This window comes from Rhincodon typus, chromosome 18 (assembly GCF_021869965.1).
Source record: "Rhincodon typus isolate 14 chromosome 18, sRhiTyp1.1, whole genome shotgun sequence".
In the NCBI taxonomy this organism is placed as follows: Eukaryota; Metazoa; Chordata; class Chondrichthyes; order Orectolobiformes; family Rhincodontidae; genus Rhincodon; species Rhincodon typus.
In genome coordinates this window covers 37710984-37735605 of record NC_063349.1, presented here as the reverse complement: position 1 = coordinate 37735605, position 24622 = coordinate 37710984, and the positions used below count along the sequence as shown (strand labels likewise).

The 24622-nt window shown below is 42.4% G+C and overlaps 1 protein-coding gene across 1 annotated transcript in view; it reads left to right on the top strand.

Moving 5' to 3' along the window:
* The window catches only part of ppfia2 (PTPRF interacting protein alpha 2), a 349413-nt gene that overhangs the window by 134515 nt on the left and 190276 nt on the right, over positions 1-24622 (top strand). The window contains exon 5 of the mRNA XM_048607917.1: positions 6655-6759. Coding sequence (XP_048463874.1) covers positions 6655-6759 — 105 coding nt within the window. The remainder of the gene's footprint in view (positions 1-6654; positions 6760-24622) is intronic.

Here is a 24622-nt window from a genome sequence, read left to right as displayed (position 1 = left end):
AAAGGTTTTTCTGAAGAAGGGTCTAGGCCCGAAACGTCAGCCTTCCTGCTCCTCTGATGCTGCTTGGCCTGCTGTGTTCATCCAGCTCTACACTTTGTTATCTCAGATTCTCCAGCATCTGCAGTTCCTACTATCTCTGAAACAGATGGAATATAATGTTGGAAGGTGTGAGGATATACACCTTGGTTGGAAGAATAGAGACATAGACTATTTTCTAAGTGGGGAAAGACTGGAAATCTGAAACACAAGGGGACTTAGGTCTTTTAGGTCAGAAATCTCTTAAGGTTAACATGCAAGTTCAGTTGGCAGTTGGGAAAACAAATCCAATGGTAGCATTCATTTCAAGAGGGCTAGAATACAAGAACAAAGATGTATTACTGAGGCTGTGTAAAGCTGTGGTCAGACCACATTTGGAATATTGTGAGCAGTTTTGGGCCCCATTTACGGAAGGATATGCTGGCATTGGAGTGGGTCCAGAATAGGTTTACAAGAATGATCCTGGGAATGAAGGGCTTGTCATGTGAGGAGAAGTTGAGAACTTTGGGTCTGTACTCAATGGAGTTTCGAAGGATGAGAAGGAAATTGCATTGAAACTCACAGAATAGAGAGGCCTAGAAAATGTGGACATGGAGAAGATATTTCCAATAGTAGGAGAGATGAAAACCCAAGGGCACAGCCTCAGGCACGGCCCTTTAGAACTCAAATGAGGAGAATATTTTCAGCCAGAGGGTGGTAAATCTGTGGAACTCATTGTTGCAGCAGGTTGTGGAGGATCATGTCATTGAGTATATTTATGACAGAGATAGATAGGTTCTTGGTTAGTAAGGGGATTCAGGATGATGGGGAGAAAGCAGGAGAATGGGTTTGAGAAACATATCATTCATGAGCGAATAGTGGACCAGACTTGATGGGCAAAATGGCCTAATTCTGCTCCTATATCATATGGTCTTATTGACAAAGTAGCCCACACCATCAAGTTGAGCACTGCTGCTAGCTATGAAAACATCCTCCCTGAGTTTCAAAAAATTTATATGAGGAAAATCTGCCAAACTCCTGGTGCATGTTTAAAGTCATCGGCCTCCCAGAAGCAAGCAAAATTACTTTCAAACTACTGATGAATGTTTCTGCAGTCAGTATGTTTAAAGTAGTAGAGCTCCTATTCCTGTAGTGAATCATGTCTGAAGTGGATTACATCCAGAGTGAGCCTTTTGACTAGGAAGAAGCACATGTGATCAGATCTTCACATTATCCACCTTCATTAAAAATAGCTTTGAAAGGAATCTCAAAACAGGGCAAATGCTAGGTATGATTCAGTCTGACATTTTGGCCTGTTTGTCAAACTATCAAGAGCTTTTCCTCCCCAGGTTACTGACACCGTTGAACTACTACTCCATAACAAATGCTCCAGGGTGCTTATGGGTTTAAAGACTAGTGCCTGGGGGAGACAGATGAATAAGCTATAAATAGAAACAGAAATTGTTGGAGAAACTCAGCAGGTCTGGCAACATTTATGGAGAGAAAACAGAGTTAATATTTTAAGTCCAGTGAGCCTTCTTTAATAAACTACCTTGGATTCTATCTAAGCACCAACTCTGGTCAACCTTTACACCCACAAACTACCCTGACCTGGTCCTAGATGTTTCTGTATGCAGACTACATCAGACGGTTCCTGGACTGGAAATCACAATAGTGACAATATTTCAAAGCTGGGGAACTACCATTGCTGATGGCTACAGTGCCTCATGGATGGTGCAGTCCTGAGGTACTTGATCTGTTTTAAACCCATCCCATTCAGCATGGCAGTGGTGCCACTCAACACAATGGAGGGTATCCTCAATGTGAAGGTGGGACTTCTTCACAATGACTATGCAGTGGTCACTGCTACTGGTACTGACATGGACAGATGCATTTGCAGCAGATGGATTGGTGAGGTTAAAGTCAAGCATATTTTTCCTCCTACTATCTATCCCCATTCCCCCATCACCGCTGCAGGACCAATCTAGCAACTACGTCTTCTAGGACCTTACTACCCCAGTCAATGGTGCTGCTACTAAACCACGCTTGCTGATGGACATGAAGTTCTCTCTCATTCTTTATGGAAGGAAATCTGCCATCCTTACCTGAACTAGCCTGCATATATGTCCAGGCCCACAGCGACATGGCAGGAGGAATAGCATGAGAAAACATTCACCCGAAACCACTTTCTTATTATAGCCCTCACTATTTGTTCACTTAATTTTGATCTCACTTGTGAATAGTAAAGTCACCCAACATCATTACAATCATACAGGCTGCAGCTGTGGTGCATCACAAGCAATGACTTACAATGTCAAGGAGTTGCTGCTAAACCTGAAGCTGAATTTAAAGAATGCAGTCAATTCACTAATAAGGCTTGTGCTTGACTCTGTGATTCTGAAAATTGGCTTCGTAAATAAATAGATATTTTTGTGTGTATCTATTCTCAATGCTGACATGTGCCACAGTAGCAAGGATTATTACCGGCTGTGCAATTGGCTTGCACCATACTCTGAAAATTATGCTGGTGCTTCCCTTTATCCTGGCAGAAGCCACATTGCAATCATTTTTCTTTTAGCCACTATGTCAAATTAAAGGGTCGCTGCTGGGCATCCAAGGGCTATCTGCTGTACAACCAGTTCATGATTCTCTTTCACAACCCAATCACATATGGCCAGCATATGATCAATGCAGATAGCTTTGCAGAAAATCCTTAAGCTGCTTTAAGCCTAGAAGATCAACTTTTTATTACAACACAGCAGTACAATTGACATCTCGCTGACAGGCAAAGTTCTTCCACAAAACCATCATAAATCAGATCATTGAGATGCTAAAACATTGAATATGCTTCCTTGGTTAAACTAGAGATCATCTCCAGAACTAGCTGAAGCAGCTGTTTCCATTTATGGAGGTTTGCAGGGTCGACCACACCATGAAGACAAAGCTGTTAATACGTGGGATTTTGTAGCTACTTGAAGAGGAACATGAGGAGGATGAGAGAAGGGAGGATGAGACTAAAATATCTATTTTCCACGAGTACCTCATTCATCTCAAATTCAAGAATACAACTCTATTTTACAACAGTTCCACTCATCTCTGTCACAGAACATCACAGGATTCCTCTGGCCACAATCCTGAAATAAGAGCTACTGCAAAATAACCATTGCATATCAACATTATCTAATAGAATATTCAATATTCGTACAAAACTCAACTAATCGCCCTTAGGTGTTTCTTTTGTGCCAATTAGAGAGCATCATTTTCTGGCTTTTTGCTTGTACACAGTACACCACATGTCTGGTGGAAGGCTGACTTATAGTTGAAAAGATTGCATATGACCTTGCGGAGGAACCACTCAAGCAACTATGAGCTTAAATGACCCAGCTTTGGACTACACAATTTTAGCATGGGTGGCCACTATCCAGGCCAGATGGCTGACAGGAAAAGATCTGATGAAAGGTCACTGATATGAAGCTTTAACTCTGTTTCTCTCTCTAAAAATGCTGTCAGCGTTACTAAATATTTACAGTATTCTAATTTTAGTTCAGATTTTTGGCATTCATAATATTTTGGTATAAATGCGACTGGTGAAGTGGCAGTGGTTTGGACTTCATGGTACAGCTGTCACTACTTTGGGTCAATGCTTCAACAATTCAAGCAATCTGCTGCAGAACACTGAATATAGATCTTAGGATGCAGCAAAAACAAAAGTTCAAGGAATGTTGAATGTCTCAGAGATACCTGTAATTATGGCTAGATTTGAAATACAAAGAATCACATGAGTTGAAATTCATGCAGAAACGGCCTTGAACTGAATATTAACTATTCCTCTCTCCACGGATGCTGTTAGACCTGCTGAGTATTTACATCATTTTATGACTTATTTCCAGCATTTTGTGATTTATTTCCAGCATTTCTGTTCTACTGTTGCAGGACACAGATTGTTAGACAGCTGTCAGAGAAAGTAGCTTCAGCACAGGTATCTAAAGCTATGATGGCATGAAATTTTATTACTTCAACCTGAACGTCCACTCAAACGCTATGTACTCTGCTTGTGCTGCACTGGAAGCTGAGACATTAGCCATCAGATGCTGCATCATGGTTGGGTCCACAAGCACTCACATGGAGTTGGCCAGCACTTTCATACTAGAAAGGTTGGATTTGCAAGAAGCCTCATGCCAAGTTGAAGTTACAACCTTCATGTTCTTCAAAAGCATCATAAAGTCTTTTGACTGGTTTTACAATACAAAAGCATTTCACTGCTTGAGTCCATTCCCTTCTCCTAAATGTCATTACAATTCACATTCAAGTCTTCTGCAGCAGAACTTATGTGTATCCTCACATCCGATAGAACTTGCATATGTCTATTTGTTCTCTTGACCCAGTTACATTCCAGTCATTATCAATGACTTACTACATACAGATTGCACCTCCATATCTCATCTAAAGTTTGTAGACTGCCAGTGTTCAAACTAACATGGTTGTCTATGTGGGATCCGGTGAAGCAAGTGATACATAGTTACATCACCTGTGGTTTGCAAATTAGAACAGATTATGGCATGGCAGTGAAGTGCAGTATGAGGAGGATCAGGTAGGCACATACTATTGATAGTGCACTGGCTGTGTCCTCAGCCATAGCTGCATGAATGGGACTGAGTAACCATTCCAGTTACTTGAGTTCCAGTTATGGGCCACATTGCCTAGCAAGAGAGAGAAAAGTATGTTAGTGAACCTGCTTCATTGTGTCTGAGTGATGTGCTTGTCTGACGTAAACATAGTAAATGCCAAATGTTAGTTAGAAGTGTGCATCTTGCAAGACTAAGTGTGAAGATGAGGTGAAGTATGAGTCATAGTAGGTGGAAACTGTTGTTAGGTTAGTGAATGGAATGTATGAATGAAGGTTTATTTGCTGACCTTGATCACTTGTGTGAGATCATTAAACTTCTTGCAGTACTACATATGGATCCTCAGAACTAAACTGTTGATATTGATTATGACAGCTACCTGCTCCCATTGTCTTCTTAGCATTTGTTTGAAGGCACCTCTGTTATATAAGGTAATAATTTTAAGGGGTTAAGGTTAGGGTTAGGGTTAGGGTTAGATTCATGTTAAAATGGCTCCACTCATTGCGCAGATGTCACATGGGTGGAGAGAGGGAATTCTGTACTAGCTTTCAGAGGAAACAGACGTATCTGCACAAACTCTGTAATTATGTCTAACCAAAAAAACCTTCTTATAACCCAGGAAGTGTCTCTTCTGCAGAGTCTCTACAGTGGTGTATCCTCAACCACTAATCAATCACTCAATAGGCCCAAGGCAAAGCAATGATAAAAGAAGATTGGTGACAGCAAACCACCTCAAGCAAACCCTACCAATGCTACACACTGGTATAAGTGACAAATACGACAAGATGCCAGTGGTGGCAATTACTCCCTTCACAGCTGGTGCACAGTGGTGATAATGTGAACCATCTACAAGATGTACTTCAGCATCTTAGCAAGGCTTCTTTGACAGCACCTTGTAAACCCCTGACCTCTTCCACCTACAAAGACTAGGGCAGCATATTCATGGATACACATAACTACTTGCAAATTCACTTCCAAGGCACATGCCACCCTGATTTGGAACTATTTTGCATTCTGTCACTGCCACAGAGTTGAAATCCTGAAGTTCCCTTCCTCACAGTGCTGCGGGTGTACCTAACCTCAAAGTCTGGTGTGGTTCAAGAAGGCGGCTTGCAACCACATTTTCAATGGAAATTGGGAATGGGCAATAAATGCTGGTCCAGGAAGTGACACACACATCCCATGAACAAATAAAAGTAATTCAAAAGGACTTCCTCTCACAATACTGCCAATTAAGAGCTCAGTGGTTTTGTTTAACTTTCACATTTTTAAAATATGATTTATTCGGTTAGCAATACAGTTCTTCATTATACTTGTACTACCTTGGCAAATGGTTTACATTTTCTGTAGACCAGTTTCATCCACGGAGCCTAGGCCCGAAACGTCAGCCTTCCTGCTCCTATGATGCTGCTTGGCCTGCTGTGTTCATCCAGCTCTGCACCTTGTTGTCTCAGATTCTCCAGCATCTGCAGTTCCTACTATCTCTCGTACCCAAATCCTGATTTGGTTTGCCAGGTTTGCACATAAGTATATTTTTGGAGAAAATCCACTGCCTTTCCACCATTATTGGAAAGCAGTATTTCCTATGTGCTTACAGTGTCAAGAACCCATTAGTGGACATCCAAACCCATTTAACTTTTTGTTGCTGTTTCACTGCCTGATTATTGCTTTTGTTGGTATAGTGGAATTAAGCCAGACCTATATACTTTTCCAGCCAAATTCAAGAAGTTACGGCTTCACTTACACTAGAACATTTTAAAAAAAATTTCTCTGCCCTTCTCGAAATTACTTATTTCTTCTAAGCTATCTTGTAATTTAAAGAATTTTAATTATCTAATGGACATTGATTATATAAGCTGAGTTTCGTAAAAATCTATTTAGTTTGATGTATAATAAGGTTTGTAAAAAAATTTCATTTGCAAAAATCTGCTTAATGTAACTTTAATGTGCCAGTAAAATATTTACCTTTTCTCATACTTTATTTGTGAGAGTAACTTTGTTTCATTTTTTACAGATAGCAACACAACAAGAGCAAACAGTCCATGCCCAGAAGAATGAAGAATTAATAGAATCAGAACTTCCCGAGGGAGCAGAGCAAGGTCAAAAGATCCATGGAAAGGCTAGTAAATGATTTACCTCGTTTAAAACTATTATTCTTTCTATGGGAATCACATGTGACAACAGTTTATTTTACAGACATGTAGTTGATTTTAAATGTCTTATATTCCAAATAAGTTTTGCCAAAAAATTTTGACTTCTTTACTATCTTATTAAAAGCATAGCTATGTTTGTATTTGTATATGACAGGAATTGATTATTGACTTACTCATGTTCTCTATTAACTACTTTTCATCACTGACAACATTTGCTTCAACCATCTGTGAATCTTCCATCCACTCAACAATTGCTCAAGCACTAGGAAAAATTGGCAAACTTCTTTGGAGTTGCTCCCACTCTGCCACTAAATTTGGACAAATACAGAGCAGGATTGATGTTTGTAACTGTAGTACATCCTGAGAATTATAACAATCAAAAAGAACACATCTGAGGAAATTATGGGCACAAGAATTTTAATTTTAAACTTAATTTTGCAGATCTTTGCAGTGGAGACTTCATGGGAATAACATTTCCAGTCCACAGCTCTGAAAGACAATTTATCATTTTTGCATTACCATATTTATTACCATAGTTTATACCATTTTTTTTGATAACTAAATCTGAAAATGAAACTAGTATAGAATGATTGCCTGCACTTTTCAACGATTATACAAGTGTGAACCTTGCACTGAAGTAGTTCTTTATCATGTAGGAGCAAATTACTATAGATGCTGGAATCTGTACTGAAAACAACAAATGCTGGAGTTCACAGTGGATCAGATAGTGTCCATGGAGAGAAACAAAGCTAACGTTTTGAATCTAGGTGACTCTTCATCAGAGCTGAAATGAACTGTGAAGGGGGCAGCATTTATGCTATTGTTTGGGAATGGAGATGGTGGGGTGTAGAGTGCTGGGGAGAAAAGATGTTGATAGTTCAGATTAATGATTGGAATGTGAGAATGGCAGAACAATGGTGTGTCTAACTGCCAGACTTGAAGGAGAAGACAGTCCCACTGGGTTGGGGGCAGGGGAAGGAGAGAGGACATAGTGACAGAGAAAGTAGCAGGCAAGGCCAAAAGAAAGGGAAGAAATGGGAGAATGTAAAAGTGAAGTTCACCGTGGATGTCCAGTCCCTCTATATTTCCATTCCCCACCAGGACTGTCTGCGAGCTCTCAGCTTCTTCCTTGACCAGAGGCCTGAAAACTCCCCATCCACCGCTGCTCTCCCCCACCTGGCTGAACTTGTTTTCTCACTGAACAATTTCTTCTTTAATTCATCTCATTTGTGCCAAGTCGAAGGAGTGCAATGGGCATCCACATGGGGGCCAGATATGCCTGCCTGCTTCTTTATTGGGTATGTGGAACAATCCTTGTTCCAGTCCTACACTGGCCCCCTCCCACAACTCTTTTTCCAGTACATCGATGACTGCTTTGGTTCTGTTTCATGCTCCTGCCAGGACCTTGAAAAATTTATTCATTTTGCCTCCAATTTCCACCCTCTATAACTTTCACATCGTCCAATTCAGACTCTTCCATCCTTTCTTTGACATCTCTGTCTCCATTTCAATGAATAAACTGTCCACTACCATCCACTACAAAGCCACTGACTCCCATAGCTACCTTCACTACAGCTCTTCACACCCCACGTCCTGCAAGGACACCATCCCATTCTCCCAGTTCCTTCGCCTATGTCACATCTTTTGGGATAATGCCATCAACCAAAACAGCAATGCTGACATGGCTTGCTTCTTCCATAACCATGGCTTACCACCCACTGTGGTTTACAGGGTCCTCAACCACATTGACCTATCACCCTTGCACCTTCCCATCACTCACAACAGCATGTTTGGGACCCCTTGTCCTTACTTTGCATCTCACCAGCCTCCACATTCAAAGGATCATTCTCCACCACTTCAGACAATTCCAGCAGAACGGCACCACCAAACACATCTTCCCCTTGTCTGCATTTCGCAGGGAGGGTTCCCTCTGGGTCACCATAGACCATTCCAAGACCACACCCCTTTCCTACAGTACCTTCCCATGACAGCGCAGAAAGTGCAACATCTGTCCCATCACCTTCTCCCTGCTTACCATCCAAGGACCTAAACAGTCTTTCCAGATGAAGCAACATTTTACCTGTACCTCCTCCAGTCTTATGTATTGTTTTTGCTGCACAAAATGCAGCCTACTCTACATTGGAAAAACCAGAGGCAGACTGGGCGACCAGTTTGCATAACACCTGTGCGCAAACATGACCTTGACCTTCCTGTAGCCGGTTATTTTAACATAGTGTCCTGCTCACATGCCCACTTCTCTGTCCTCAGCATGCTGCAGTGCTGCAGTGAATCACAGCACGAACTGGAGGAACAATATCTCATCTTCAGACTGGGCACGATACAGCCTTCCGGACTTAATATTGAGTTCAGCTCCTTCATGTTGTGAACCACCTCCCATATCTTCTCTTTCTTTTATCTTTACCTGTACATTCTCCCATTTCTTCTCTTTCTTTTATCTTTACTTGTCACATTCTCTGTCACTATGCCCTCTCTCCCCTTCCTCTACCACAGTGGTACTTTCCTTTCAAGTCTGGCAGGTAGATACACCATTGTTCTGCCATTCTCACATTCCAATCACTAAATCTGAACTATCAACATCTGTTCTCCCCACCACTCTACACCCACCAACCCCACAGCCCCCCCAACTACTGTATAAATGCTGCCCCCTCCACACCACGTCAGCTCTGATGAAGAGTCATCTACACTCGAAATGTTAGCTTGCTCTCTTTCCATAGATGTTGTATGACCCACTGTCATGTCCAGCATTTGTTGTTTTCTGCCATGGATTAAAGGCACACTCATTTGATGATAATTTATTAATCTTGTAGTCCTGAGGGCAGGTGGATCATATTTTGTGGGATACCAGTGTGTCCATCTGCATCATTTTTACACAGATAATTTGTAATTGTACTCCTGGATGTAGTGTCAAATGCTGACTTGCATGACAGATCTTAAATCTACTATTTAGAGAATCAATCCAAAAGAAGGGTTTTGGAAAAATTGGTAGTTGGAAGCGTCTTTGGGGTTTTGATAACTGACCAGAAGTTAGGTTTAAAACTTACTTTGGGAATGGTCAGCTATTGTTATAATGCAAATTGACTTGTTCACGCAGTTGTCTGCTTCCTGAGTTTTAATTCTTCATGATTGATTTTTGTAGTCCATTTACCTGATTCAGGCATTTTTACAAATCTGATTTCTTGAAGGTCAATGGGTGGCAATTTGATTTTTCCCACCTGTAGCATCCAAACTTACATCCTGCACTTCATTCTCTGAGTTTTATATCAACCCAGAGTTGGTGTTTTGAGTCCAATATGACTTTTCTTCAGAACTCTGTCCGAGTCACATCAGTATCTCTCCACAGATGCTGCCAGACCCGCTTAGTTTCTTCATCATTTTTGCTTCATTTTAAATTTCCAATGTAGTATTTTGATTTTATCTAGATCAACCCAGTTCACCTGGTTGAGATTTAAAATTTGTTTTTGTTATTTTGATATCCCAGTGGGTCACTCTGTTTTCAATGTATTGGAATTCTCTGGTGGTCTCTACCAGTGGTATCTACTGTGGTGTGTGTTTCTTTACCTTTTCCCTTTGCTTTGGGAATGGGTTTTCCATAACCTGTTCGCATTCCCTGGAACACTACTTCTCTCAGCTACATGCTCAACTTCTGCCTGCCTGTGGCTCTTAACCTAAATGAGTCATCTCTTTCACCTTCTCCTGGTCTGTCTGTGCACCTCCCTGGTCTCCATTTTAAATTACCATGAAGTATCTGTTAATCAGATATCTAATCTTTTCTCATCCTCTGTCTTGGGCCTGTCTTGACCTCTTTTATGGCTATTGGCCTAAATCAGGCCCTTTTAACTTCTCCTTCCTGACCCTTTCTGGCACCACTGGCCTGAATTCAGCCTTTTTGATTTTTGTGTCTTTATTTCACTTTTTTTTTTCCATTCTGGTCTCTCTCTCTTTATCTTCCTGTTCAAATTTCCATTGTTTCAGTTTTGGTTTACCTGCTTCAGTGTCTCAATTTTCAACTCCAAATGTTTGCCACCTGTTTGCAATTTCTTTCTTCCTGGTTTCTATGTGAAACTCCACCTGTAATTCACAGCTAGTGTCTTTAATTTGTTGCAAATTATTTCATTCCGTTCTATGAATTTGTTGACATCAGATGTGGACATCCTTGCACTTTAGTATTGTAATGTTGCAAAACACAAGAATTGTAGTGACTTCTTTGATTATAAACGAATTAATTTAGTTTCCACTGCCATATACACTTGTTGCCCACAGTTTCAAATTTCAAATGTTAGACCCCAAACCTACAAGGGTGAGTAAATTCCTTTCTTCTCACCACTGAAGTTTGTATAAAAGTTTTCAAAAGGTATATTTATTTCTAATTACATCTGCTCTTGAACTTGCATTCAACCTTTGAAGTACGCACGAGACAGATCTCCATGAATCATTCTGAGTGAAATGAGTTAGTTGTTTAAACTTATTCAAATGAAGCATAATGACAGACGCACACGTCGCATGGAAAAGGTGGCTAATTCTGGATAAAATTAAACTCTGTGACAGTTAAACGAATTCCTGCATGGCTTGATCATACCTGTTCACACTCTGAATTGTGATATATTTGGAGCATTAATTTGGATGACAGATGGCTTTTGTCGCTCCTGTATTGGGTATTAGATTTTATGGATTCGACTCTACCATAGCGAAAATATACAGATACCTTAACTCTAGCAGCAGTTATCTTTATTTACCTATTCATTTACAAATTAAATGAGAAATGCAACTGAACCTATCCTGAAATCTTCAAGTGCTTAGTTGGTTAAAATCGTGATCACTTTAAAGTCTGTCCAGTATTTAGTTTTCTTCTTTCCTTTTGACTAGGGCATGTCAGTTCCAGCTGACTGACAGAAGGAAGGTAGAAACAGCAACAGAAATAGCTGGAAAAACTTAGCAGGTTTGGCAGCATTTATGGAGAGAAAGCAAAATTAATATTTCAATTATAGTCCGACAAGTTTATTTGAAAACATAAGCTTTCGGAGCCTCGCTCCTTCTTCAAGTGTTAGTGAGGTGATATCAGATACAGAGTTTATAAGTAAAAGATCAAAGGGTCACACCACTGATGAGGATGTATTAAACAAACCTAAGATGCTGTTGAGTCTTTAATCAAGTAGAAGGTTTTAATTGATTAATTTGTATATGTAAATCCCCAAATTCCTTTGTAGTCACTGTCCTGAGAGAACAAAAGGTTTTATCAGTGTAAAGAAGAGGTGTCATTTTAGGTCAGACAGTGCATGTGTGCACGTTTATGAGGGGGAGGGGGGAAAGAGAGAGAGAGAGAGTGAGAGTGACTGAGTGTGTGTATGAGAGAGAGAGTGTGTATGTATGTTTGCATGCGTGTGAGAGTGCATAGTATGGTGGGGTCACCTGTAGTGTGACACGAACCCAAGATCCTAGTTGAGGACATCCTCATGGATATCTGCCTCTGCTCGGCAAGTCCGCATTGTTGTGTATCCCGAAATCTGCCTTTGAGGATATTTACCTGAAGATGTGAAGCTGAATGTCCTTGACCGCTGAAGTGTTCTCTTACTGGGAGGAAACATCCCTGTTTGACGATTGTTGCGCGATGTCCATTCATCTGTTGTCGTAGCGTCTGCATCATTTCACCAATTGGGGCATCCTTGCCTGCAGCATTTAAGATAGACAATGTTGTCTGAGTCACATGAGTATCTGCTGTGCACATGGTGAGTGGTGTTCCCACGCCTGATGGAAGTGTCCGTGTCGATGATCTGACATGTCTTGCAGAGGTTGCCATGACAGGGTTGTATGATGTTGTGGTCGATGTTGTCCTCACGGCTGGGTAGTTTGCTGCAAACAATGATCTGTTTAAGATTTGGCTGTTGTCTGAAGGTGAGAATTGGAGGCATGGGGAAGATCTTTGTGAGGTGCCATTGCCTCGATAATGTGTTGAAAGCTGCAAAGCACATGGCGTACTAGATGAAGAAGGGAACCTTATGGGTCGGGAAGTACAGGACGAAAAAGGGAACCCTTTTGGTTGTATCCCATGCCTGTCTTCTGAGGAGGTCATTATGGTTTTTTGCTGTGGCACATCAGAACTGGTGATCGATGAGTTGAGCAGAGTGTCCTTTTTCTTATGAGGGCATTCTTCAACACCTTCTGGTATCTGTCGCTTTCCTCCTCATCTGAACAGATCCTGTGTATGCATAGGGCTTGTCCGTAGAGGATGGCTTTTTAATATGTTTAAGGTGGAAGCTAAAGAAGTGCAGCATCATGAGGTTATCCATAGGCTTGTGGTAGAGTGTCACTCCTTGATGGAGATGCGTGTGTCCAAGAATGAGACTGATTCTAAAGAGTAGCCCATGGTAAGTCTGATGGTGGGATGAAACTTGATATCACAACGGATGAATGGCCACTGTGCAACAATCGCCAGACAGAGATGTTCCCTCCCAGCAGTCAAGGACGTTTGGCCTCGGATCTTAAAGGTAAATGCCCTCTAGGAGGATTTTGGGATACACAACAATACAGAGTCATCGAGCAGAGGCTGATGGCCAAGTTTGGCACTCATGAGGATGGCCTCAACTGGGACCTTGGGTTCATGTTGCACAGGTGAGCCCACTGTACTATATGCTGTCACCCACACACTCACACACACACGCATAGTCAATAAGAGTCTCGCGTGCGCGCGCACACACACACACACAGACACACACACACACACACACACTCTCTCTCTCTCTCTCTTCCTCTCCCGCACACACAAAGACACACACACATGCATATAAATCTGTGGGTGAATTTGCATTTGCAGATTTGTAATTGCACATGCATTTTATTTTGTTCAAAAAGCATACAATTTGTAGACAGTCAGTCGATGTGGCATTTTATAAATGCCTACTTAGGAAATAAAACCAATCTGACTCCAAGTTGAAACACAGACAGATTCTTAACAAAGCCTCACAACTAAAATGCATTGCCTGAACTGAGATGTCACCTCTGGTATACTGATAAAACCTTTAGTTATCTCGGGGCAGTGACTTGAAAGAAATTCTGGGATTTGCATATTAATCAATCAAAACCCACATCTCCTTTCTAACTAATTAAAGACTTAACAGCCATCTTAGGTTTGTTCAATACATTCGCATCCCTTCTATGACCCTTTGATCTTTTGCTTATAAATTTTGTGTATGATGGCGCTTCTTTCACTAACACTTGAAGAAGGAGTGAGACTCTGAAGCTTGTGTTTTCAAATAAATCTGTTGGTCTGTAACCTGGTGTTGTGTGATTTTTGACCTTGACCTCTTCAGATATGCGAATCAGATCTATCAACAGTTTCTGAATGACAAAGCATGCTCCCTGATCTACTTCTGATAAATGGTACACCCATTAAGCTTAACTGTTGACACATGAGAAGTGCAAACAATGAAGTCAAAAAATGCTACTATGAATGTCAGATGAGCACCAGATATTTTATCAAGCAACTTATCATTATGATCAAGATGGCTTCGAGTACGTGGACAGATTCATAAAAGTATCCACTCAGTACTTTCAGAATGGTTGTGGTATGCTACACTCTGCACAACATTCTGCATTAACTAAGTTTGGATTTTTAGGAGAAATGAAGTGCAGGGTGCACGTCATCATCTGAGGAGGTGGAAGACAAGAAGGAGGAAGGTGATGATGCCAATTTAGCACCAGCTGCTCATATTGCTGCGTATAATGCCAGGAAGATGAAAGAAAAATCTGTTTTCAACAGTGGAAAGCCAAAAAAAGCTTTACTGCAAAGCAAGACAACAAGGATGCTGGAAATGTATTTTTTTAAGAATCTTTAATTAGAGCTATGATGTGGACACCACCAATTGCCGGCTCAAAGTGGAGAGGATCAGATCTAGAGAATAAGAAAGGTGCAGTTACATTTCTTAGTGGAATTTATATACTACCAACTAGTGGAAAGGATATTGGGGAATGAATCTGCCAAGAAATTACAGACAGGTGTAACCATCATAGAGTAGTTATAATCGGGGATTGCATTTTTTGAGTGGGATAGTACTGTAAGGACCAGTAAGGAATAAATCATAATGTTTTGAGCTCAGTATAACTCTTTGGAAGTAGAGTCATTTCAGACTTGTAAAGTTAACTTTGTTTCTCTCTCCCCAGATGTTGGCAGACTTGCTGAGCTTCTCCAGCACTTTGTGCTTTTAGTTCAGATCTCCAGCATCCACAATACATTGTTTTAATTTGTGGGACAAACGTTCCTAGATTGTGATAAGGAGACTTTCCTATGACAATATGTGTCCAGTCCAACAGAAAAGGAAGCACTGATAGTCCTGGTACTTGGGAATAAGGTGGGCCAAGCAGATCAAGTGACAGTGAGGAAACATTCAGAGAGAATGACCATTGTGTTATAAGGTTCAGGATGACATTGAAAAATGACATTGATCAATTCAGAGTATGAATAATTACCTGGCAAACGGCCAACTTCAAAGTGGCAAGAAAAGAGCTGGGCTGGATACCAAAGGTTGGGAGGGGAGAAAGTTGATGAACAATGGGCTACCTTCTGAGAGCAGATGGAATGGAAAGTAAATTTATATTCCGTCAAGAATGGTCAGCATGGGTGCGTTAGATCGAAGGGTCTGTTTCTGCTGTACCATTCTATAAAAAGCAGGCCAAACAAGTCCTGATCTTTCTGGATGACAAAGAAATAGAAATTAAAATTAAAGAAGAAAAAGTGTGCTGATGACAGCTTTCAAGTAGAAAATACATTTGAGAACCAAACTGAATACTGAAAATTCAGCAGGGATGTGAAAAAGCAAGTAAGAGAAGTGAAGGGAGATTATTAAAAACAATTGGCATCTAACATATAGGGAAGTCCTAATGTTTTCTCTCGGCTGTGCTGAAAACTGCTGACCTGTCAGATGTTCCAGCTCTACTGAATAGTTGAACCATCTGAGAGGCAGTGGTTGTCACTGGTAATACACTCACCAGGGGCCTACGATCCAAACTGACAACAGCAACGGGTCAGTGGTTGAAGAAAAGGGGTTGTGAGGGAGAGACTTGGTAGCATGGGACGAGAGAGGCCTCAATAGTTTCCCCTTTCCTAATGTTTAGTCTCCTAATCAGGCACTGAGTGTTTTTGAATGAGCAATCCTTCCTCAGACACCAGGTTATAGTCGAACGGGCTTATTTAAAATCACAAGCTTTTGGAACACTGCTCCTTCATCAGGTGAAGTCACCAAAAGTCTCAATAAAAAATAAAATCCAGATGATTGTCTGACTTTAACCTAGGCACTGAAAATGACAACAACAATAATAATCTTGTTGACCCTTCAAAGTCCTCCTTACTAACATCTGAGGTTTAGTGCCAGAATTGGGAGAGCTGTCTAACAGACTAGTCAAGCAAAAGCTTGCTGTATTCATATTCACAGAATCATATCTCACAGACAATGTTCCAGGTACCACCATCACTGTCCCTGGATATAGCATGTCCTACAAGCAGGACCCAGCAGAGCTGGCGGCCCAATGGCATATAGTTGGGAGGAAGTTGTTCTCCTGACTCCATGGCATCAGGTTAAACATGGTCAAGGAAACCTCCTGCTGATTACCATGTATAAACCTCCCACTGGTGATGAATCAGTACTCCGCTGTATTGAACAACATTTGGAGCAAGCACTGAAGGTGGCAAGGATGCAAAATGTACTGTGGGTGGGGGATTTCAAAGTCCACCAAAAAAAGTGGTTTGGCAGCAGCACTACTGATTGAGTTGGTTGGCCGTAAAGATATCGCTGCTAGACTAGATCTCTGGCAAGTGGTGAGGGAACCAACAAGAGAGAAAAGCGTACATGACCTCTTCCTTACCAATCTGCCATTTGCAGATGCAGCAATCCATGACTGTAACGATAAGAGTAGCCACTGCATAATCCTATTGGAGATAAAGAGCCACCTTCACATTTAGAATACCCTACATTGCATTGTGTAGCACTATGACTATGCTAAATGGGACAGACTTCAAACACATTTAGCAACTCAAGACCAGATAACATAATATGCAACCTCATGGGTCAGCATATCCCCCACTCAACCATTATCATTAACAAGGGGATCACCCTGGGTCAATAGAGAGTACAAGAGAGCATGCCAAGAGCAGTACCAGACATACCCAAAAATGAGGTGTAAATCTGATGACCTAACCAAACAACATAAGCAGCATGTGATCTCACAATCAACAGATCAGATCTAAGCTCTGAAGACCTGCCACACCCAGTCATAAATGGTGGTGGTCAATTGAACAACTTACTGAAGGAGGAGGCTCCACAATATCCTCATCCTCAATCATTGGAGAGGCCAGCGCATCATTACAAAAGATAAGACTGAAGCATTCATGGCAATCTTCATTCAGAGGTGCCGAGGGGATCATACATCTCTGTCTCCTCAAGTGATCCTCAGCATCATAGATGCTAGTCTTCAACCAAATCAATTTGCTCAGCAAGATATCAAAAAGTGGTTGGTGGCACCAAATACTGCAAAGGTTATGGGCCCTGACAATATTCCGGCAATAGTACTGAAGACTTGTGCTCCAGAACTTGCCTCATGCCTAGCCAAACTGTTCCATTACTGCCCCATCAGTCTACTCTCAATCATCAGTAAGATGATGAAACACTGCTATCAAGCAGCACCTGCTTAGCAATAGCCTTGTCACTGATGCTCAGTTTGGTTTCTGCCAGGGCTACTTACTTTCTGACCTCATTACAGCCTTACTTCAAACATGAACAAAACAGCTGAATTCCAGAGATGAGATGAGTAACGGTCCTTAATATCAAAGCTGCATTCGACTGAGTGTGGCATCAAGGAGCCCTATAAAACTGGAATCAATGGGAATCGAAGCAAACTCTGCACTGATTGTAGTCATATCTGGCACATAGGAATATGGTTGTGGTTGTGGGAGGTCAGTCATCTCAGCTCCAGGACATCTCTTCAGGAGTTCCTCAGGGTAGTGTCTTACGCACAACCATCTTCAGCTCCTTCATCAATGATGTGCCATTCGTCATAACGTCAGATGGGGAGTTTTGACAATGTTCAACATCATTCACAGCTCCTCAGATACTGAAGTTGTCCATGCTCAAATGCAACAAGACCTAGACAATATTCAGGCTTGGGCTGACAAGCTGCAAGTAACATTTGTGCTACATAAATGCCAGGCAAAGACCATCTCCAGTAAGAGTCAATCTAACCACTGCCCTTGGCATTCACTGGTGTTACCATCACTAAAGCCCCCATTATCAACATCTTTGGGGTTATCATTGACCAGAAACTGAACTGGATTCACCACATGTCTTCGATCACAGAGTGTATCCGAACGGTTCCTTTAAGATTCGGTTAAATGTAGTTAAGAGAAGGCTAGACAACAGCAATTTGCTTAAATATGAACATTTATTAAGTAATAATAAGAACGAAAAAGAGAGGAATAAACAATAAGCCTCACGCACTTGTGGCCGTTGGGGACCTCTCAATCAGCGGCTGGTCTGGAGGCTGAGGTTGTTCCTGGCACCATTCGTGATCCCGGTCTGAGGTGAAGTCGAGTGACTTGGAACAAGATACTGTCTTATACAGTGTAACAAACAACCAGGTGCAGAAAAACAATTACAGAAAAATATGTTGATTGTGCCATCTTTGGCATGTACAGGAATATTCACAGGACTCATTCAAGGTCATGCAGCTTGTCAAGTATCATCCTAAATGTCCTCAGCCTATTTTTTTTTCCATGCAGCTGTCGAATATCGTCATTGCCTTTTAGTCCTTTGGCCCATCCTATACAATCCACCACTGGCCAGCCAGTGATGCCCATGCCCAACGTCCCACGAGTGAATAAATGAATAAATAAACAGCAAAAAGAGAGAAAGTAGAAAAAAATTGTCCTTGAGGTTGTTCAATGATATCGTTCCACATGGGTACTTGATGCTTTTTTGAAATAAGTGCACGAAGGCCAGTGTTCCGTCACCAAGTCACCCTTTATATATATGTGCATGGTACATGACACTGACCAACTAGCTCAGAGTCAGTTCCTAGACTGAACAGAACCACTGACACAACTGTTTATATCAACCCCTGTCAACCAGGGTTCCCTAATCGGATCAGGTTAACAGCCTCATTCAGGGAACTCATTTTCTATGAGGTACAACCTCGTCAATCACCACATCCCAAACGCCTGCAAGTCCTGAGACGTGGGTCTGTTGTTTCCAGTAGCTTCTCCTGGGGCATTTTCGCATCAGGTCTGGTTCCTCCGACTCTCTGTCAGATACTGGTGGCGCATACCAGACAATAGCCTCCTCCTGCATCTGGAGTATCTCAAAAGATATTCCTCTTCTTCTTCAGGCCATAATGGTCTTGAGGCTGCAATATCTGCCATGTCGGTCTTGCCCTCAGAAGTTTCTTCAATGCTAGGCAGAGGGGGAGAGAACCCACAGGTTCTGACAGCCTTGTCTGATGTCCTAAGGGACCGAGTATGTTCTGTTCCTGCTCCGTTTGCAAGGTTGCAGCTTTTATGTGGGCCATGTACTGTTCAGGACCCTCCCCAAACTTTGTACATCACAGGACCAGACCTCGTGTTGTTTCTTATCCATGCAGGGCCATTCTCATGGTGTCGACATCAAACTTTGTCCTGATGTAAATGACCACTCTCGCTTAGAGGAGGCTTTGTCTGGCATTGACATTCCTGATGCCGTTTCAGTATTTCTCTAGGTCTGGGAAGATGAGATTTAACCTCGTGCGGAGTCTTTGCCCCATGAGCAACTCTGCTGGAGCTGTTCCTTTAGTTATGTGAGGAGTAAGCTGTGCTCCATTTTGGTATGGCAAATCTGGGCAAGACTTATACACTTAATGGTAAGGTCCTGGGGAGTGTTACCGAACAAAGGGACCGTGGAGTGCAAATTCATACTTCTTTGAAAGACAGGGTAGTGAAGGTGTTTAGTACACTTGCCTTTATTAGTCAGTGCGTCGAATATAGGAGTTTAGGAGGTCATGTTATGGCTGTACAGGACATTGGTTAGGCCACTTTTGGAACACTGCATTCAAATCTGGTCCCCTTGCTTTGGAAGGCCGTTATTAAACCTGAACGGGGCCAGAAAAGATTTACAAAGATGTTCCCAGGGTTTGAGTGTTTGCACTATAGGGAGAGGCTAAGTAGGCTGAGATTGTTTTGTCTGGAGTGTCGGAGGCTGAGGGGTGACCTTATAGAAGTTTATAAAATCATAAGGGACATGGATAGTGTGAATAGTCAAGGTCTTTTCCTCAGGGTATGGGAATCCAAAACTAGAGGGTGCAGGTTTAAGTTGAGAAGGGAAAGATTTAAAAGCAACATAAGGAGCAACTTGTTCACACAGACAGTGGTGCACGTATGGAATGAACTGCCAGAGGAAGTGGTGATGGCTGGTACACTTCCAACATTTACAAGGCAACTGGATGGTTATATGAATAGGAAGGGTTTAGGGGATATGGGCCAAATACTGGCAAATGGGACTAGATTCATTTAGGATATCTGGTCAGTATGGACGAGTTGGACCAAAGGGTCTGTTTCCATGCTGTACATCTCTCTGACTGTATGACTCTAGTCCTATAATCAAACAGGAACCAGGACAGTTTGATATCAAATGAAGCTGTAGGCTGTTACTTTAAGCCTGCCTTCAAAGTTTGGACTGCTCTTTACGCCAGGCCATTGGACGATGTATGGTCCTTACATACCAAATGCCATTCAACTTTAGGAAACGTGGTTATTCCCTGCTGGAAAATAATGGCCTGTTGTCTGTGACCAACACCTCCAGGAGTCTGTGTATTGCAAATGACGCTCACAGCTTTTCAATTGTTTTTTCTCGCGTTTGACAATGAACACTTTGAAAGGGTGTCCACAATTGTGAAGTGTAACCGAATCCAGGGGTTTACCTGGCCACTTCCATAAACGCAGGGGAGCTGCTGGTGGTGATTTTTGTTCGACATCAGCCAAAGTCTAGGAAGCATATGCTTCGGGTGTTCCTCTCTGCTGGGCCACCAGTGAGCCAACATTACCCCAATACCATACGGGGAGACATCGCACATAAGCACCACATTTTGCTTGGGATCATAGTGTGCCAACACCTTAGACAATGGTAGCTGCCTCTTCACTTCCTAAAGGCTGTGAGACCATTTCCACGTTGACCCTTTTTCAATAATAAATGTAAAGGTGCTAGGATGGAGACCAGGTTACGTATGAATTTTCTGTAATAATTCACCAACTCAAGGAAAGGCATAAGCTCCAGTACAGACGTGTGAGCCGAGGCATGTTTGTTTGTCCCCACTTTATCTTCCAACAGGTGTAACCTAGTCTCATCGATGTTGTCGTCCAAATAGGTCGCTTGGGACGTCTGGAACACATTTCTTCCTCCCAAGATGTACCCCTGCCTTGGAGAAACGTTTAGCGCTATATCCAAATTGTCTAAGTGCTCTTTATTGGTCTTCCCAGTTATTAGCACATCATCTGGATAAATGGTGACCTGGGATAAACCTTGTAAAATGTTCTGCATCATCCACTGGAAAATGGCACATCCTGTTGATACCCCAAAAGGCAGTCTCATATAGTGGTACAAAACCTTAATTGTAGTATTACTTCTGGGAATCCTCATCCAATCACAATTGCAGGAACACATGGCTCAGGTCCAGCTTCATGAAGAACAGCATTGCCCTGACAGTTATGCATATGTGTCCTCTATGCGAAGGAGTGGGTATTTATCCAGCTGCAAAAAGTGGTTTACTGTTTGTGAAATCCCCACAAAAGTAAACCGACCTATTGGGCTTCACAATCAGTATGACCGGTGCTGTACATTCTGCAAACTGTACTGGCTTCACTTTCCAGCCCCCTGATTTCTGCCTCTAATTTTGGATATATAACAAATGGCACCGGGTAGGCCTTCCAGAATCATGGAATTGCTTCTTGGTCACAATGTAAGGATGCCTTGGCCTTTTTGATAGTCCCTAGACCCTGCAGAAAAATTTCAGGCTTTTTCGTTTGAACTTCACTCAGGCAGCCATTTTCTAATCAAAATTGTTGAGCCAATCAAGTTGAATCATTCTCAACCAATTCTGCCCCATCAAGCTTGGGCCTGAGCCTTTTACTATAATCAGTGGTAACTGAACCATAAGAAACAAGAACCAAAATTGTACTATAAATCTGTAGGGTTTTGTTAAAGACTGGTTCCACAATCACTGGTTCAGTGAGCAGGTTTCAACCTCCATTTAATCTGATGTTTAGTTTGCTTGATTCTGATTTGGATGTTGCTAAGCAATTTAACTATTCAAAACCAGATGTAGATAGACTTTATAGGGTGTGCACTGTCCTGGATACTGGCCAATGAGTTCTCTTACTCATGTCAGGCCTAGTGGGACTCTTTTGCTGTCTTGAGTCCGCATTAGACAGCCATTACAATGGCCTGCTGGCCCGGATCGTCAAGAAATTTTTAACTGTTTGGCCAAGGCCTGGCTTTGTTTGGGGTTTTGCTGTGGACAAACCCAAGGTCCCTCTGTTCAGGATATGTTCTGAGTGAGGCTATGCAATTGCCTTCACACAACTGGTGTTCCCCAAGCTCAGTCAGCCTGGTGAGGCTGTCCACTTCCATCGACATACGTTGTAGCTGGTATACTCCACTTGCTGCATTTTCTAATGACAAAGCCAGTTGCAGTGCCTGTTTGAAGTCTAGTTGGACTTCAGCTAATAGGTGCTTTTGCATGGTCACATCATTAATCTCCCATAACAAACGATCTCTCAGCATCTCACTTAGGGTTCAACCAAAATCACGTGCCTCTGCCAGTCTTCTTAACCGTGTCAAAAATCCCGACATGGATTCACCTGGTTCTTGAACTGCTGAGTAAAACTGATAATGTTTCAGAATTATAGGAGGCCTGGGGTCATAATATTCCTTAGGTAAATCCGTTTACTCTTGAAAGGTTTTCGTATCTGGTGCCTCAGGAAATGTCAGGCTCCTAATAAGCAAAAAAGCTGCAGGTCCACAAGCTGTCAGAAGAATTACACGTTGCTTTTCATCTGCCGCACTGTCATTTGCCCAGAAAAAGTAACGGATTCTTTCCACATACTGGGCCCAGTCTTCAACGGTAGGATCGATCAAGTCAAGTTTCCCAAGATGCCAGAAATGCTTACCTCCACTTCAAAAATGACACTTGCATGTGAATCTCTTCAGGGGCATGTTTCCTGCTTGTCACCACTGAAACAACTCCATAAAGGCTGGTATCCCGTCATCATGTCACCCTTTATTTACACATGCATAGTACATGGCACTGACCAGCAAGCTCAGAGTGGCTACTCTGTTCTGAATGGTGTCATGCTTCTTCAGAGCTATGGAAGTTGTACTCATCCAGACAAGTTGGGCATATTCCATCACAATCCTGACTTATACCTTCCAGATGGTGAACAGCTTTTATAGAGTCAGGAGGTAGGCGATGGCCTAGTGGTATTATCGCTAGACTATTAATCCAGAAACCCAACTGATGTTCTGGGGACCCGGGTTCGAATCCCACCACAGCAGATATTGGAATTGGAATTCAAAAAAAAAGTCTGGAATTAAGAATCTACTGATCACCATGAAATCATTGCCCATTGTTGGATAAACCCATATGGTTCACGAATGTCCTTCAGGGGAGGAAATCTGCCATTCTTACCTGGTCTGGCAACATGTGACTCCAGACCCACAGCAATGTGGTTGACTCTCAACTGCCCTCTGAAATGGCCTAGCAAGCTACTCAGATGTACCAATCGCTACAAAGACTCAAAGAAATGGAACTGGACAGATCACCTGGCATCGACCTAGGCACCGGAAAAGACAACAGCAGAAACAACCCTGTCAACCATGCAAAGTCCTCCTCACTAACAGCTGGGGGTTAGTGCCAAAATTGGGAGAGCTGTCTCACAGACTAGTCAAGCAACAGCCTGACATAGTCTTACTCACAGAATCATACTTTACAGACAATGTCCCAAACGCCATCATCGCCATCCCAGGATATGTGCTGTCTCACCGGCAGGACAGACCCAGCAGAGGGGGTGACACAGTGGTATACAGTCGGGAGGGTGTTGCTCTAGGAGTCCTCAACATTGTCTCCGGACCCCATGAAGTCTCATGGCTTCAAGTTAAACATGGGCAAGGAAACCTCCTGCTGATTGCCACATACCGTCCACCATCAACTGATGAATCAGTACTCCTCAATGTTGAACAACACTTAGAGGAAGCACTGAGGCTGGCAAGGGCACAAAATGTACTCTGGGTGGGGGATTTCAATGTCCACTACAAGAGTGGCTCGGCAACAGTACTACTGATCGAACTGGTCAGGTCCTAAAGGACATGGCTGCTAGACTGGGTCTGCAGCAGGTGGTGAGGGAACCAACAAGAGGGAAAAACATACTTGACTCCTACTGCAGTTGCATCTGTCCATGACAGTATTGGTAAGAATGACCATTGCACAGTCCTTGTGGAGACGAAGTCCCGCCTTCACATTGAGAACAACCTCCATCATGTTGTGTGGCATTATCACCGTGCTAAATGGGACAGACTTCGCACAGATCTAGCAACTCAAGACTGGGCATCCATGAGGCGCTGTGGGCCATCAACAGCAGCAGAATTGTACTCCAACACAATCTGTAACCTCATGGCCCAGCATATCCCCCACTCAACCATTACCATCAAGGCAGGGGATCAACCCTGGTTCAATGAAGAGTGCAGGAGGGCATGCCAGGAGCAGCACCAGGCATACCGGAGGATGAAGTATCAATCTGGTGAAGCC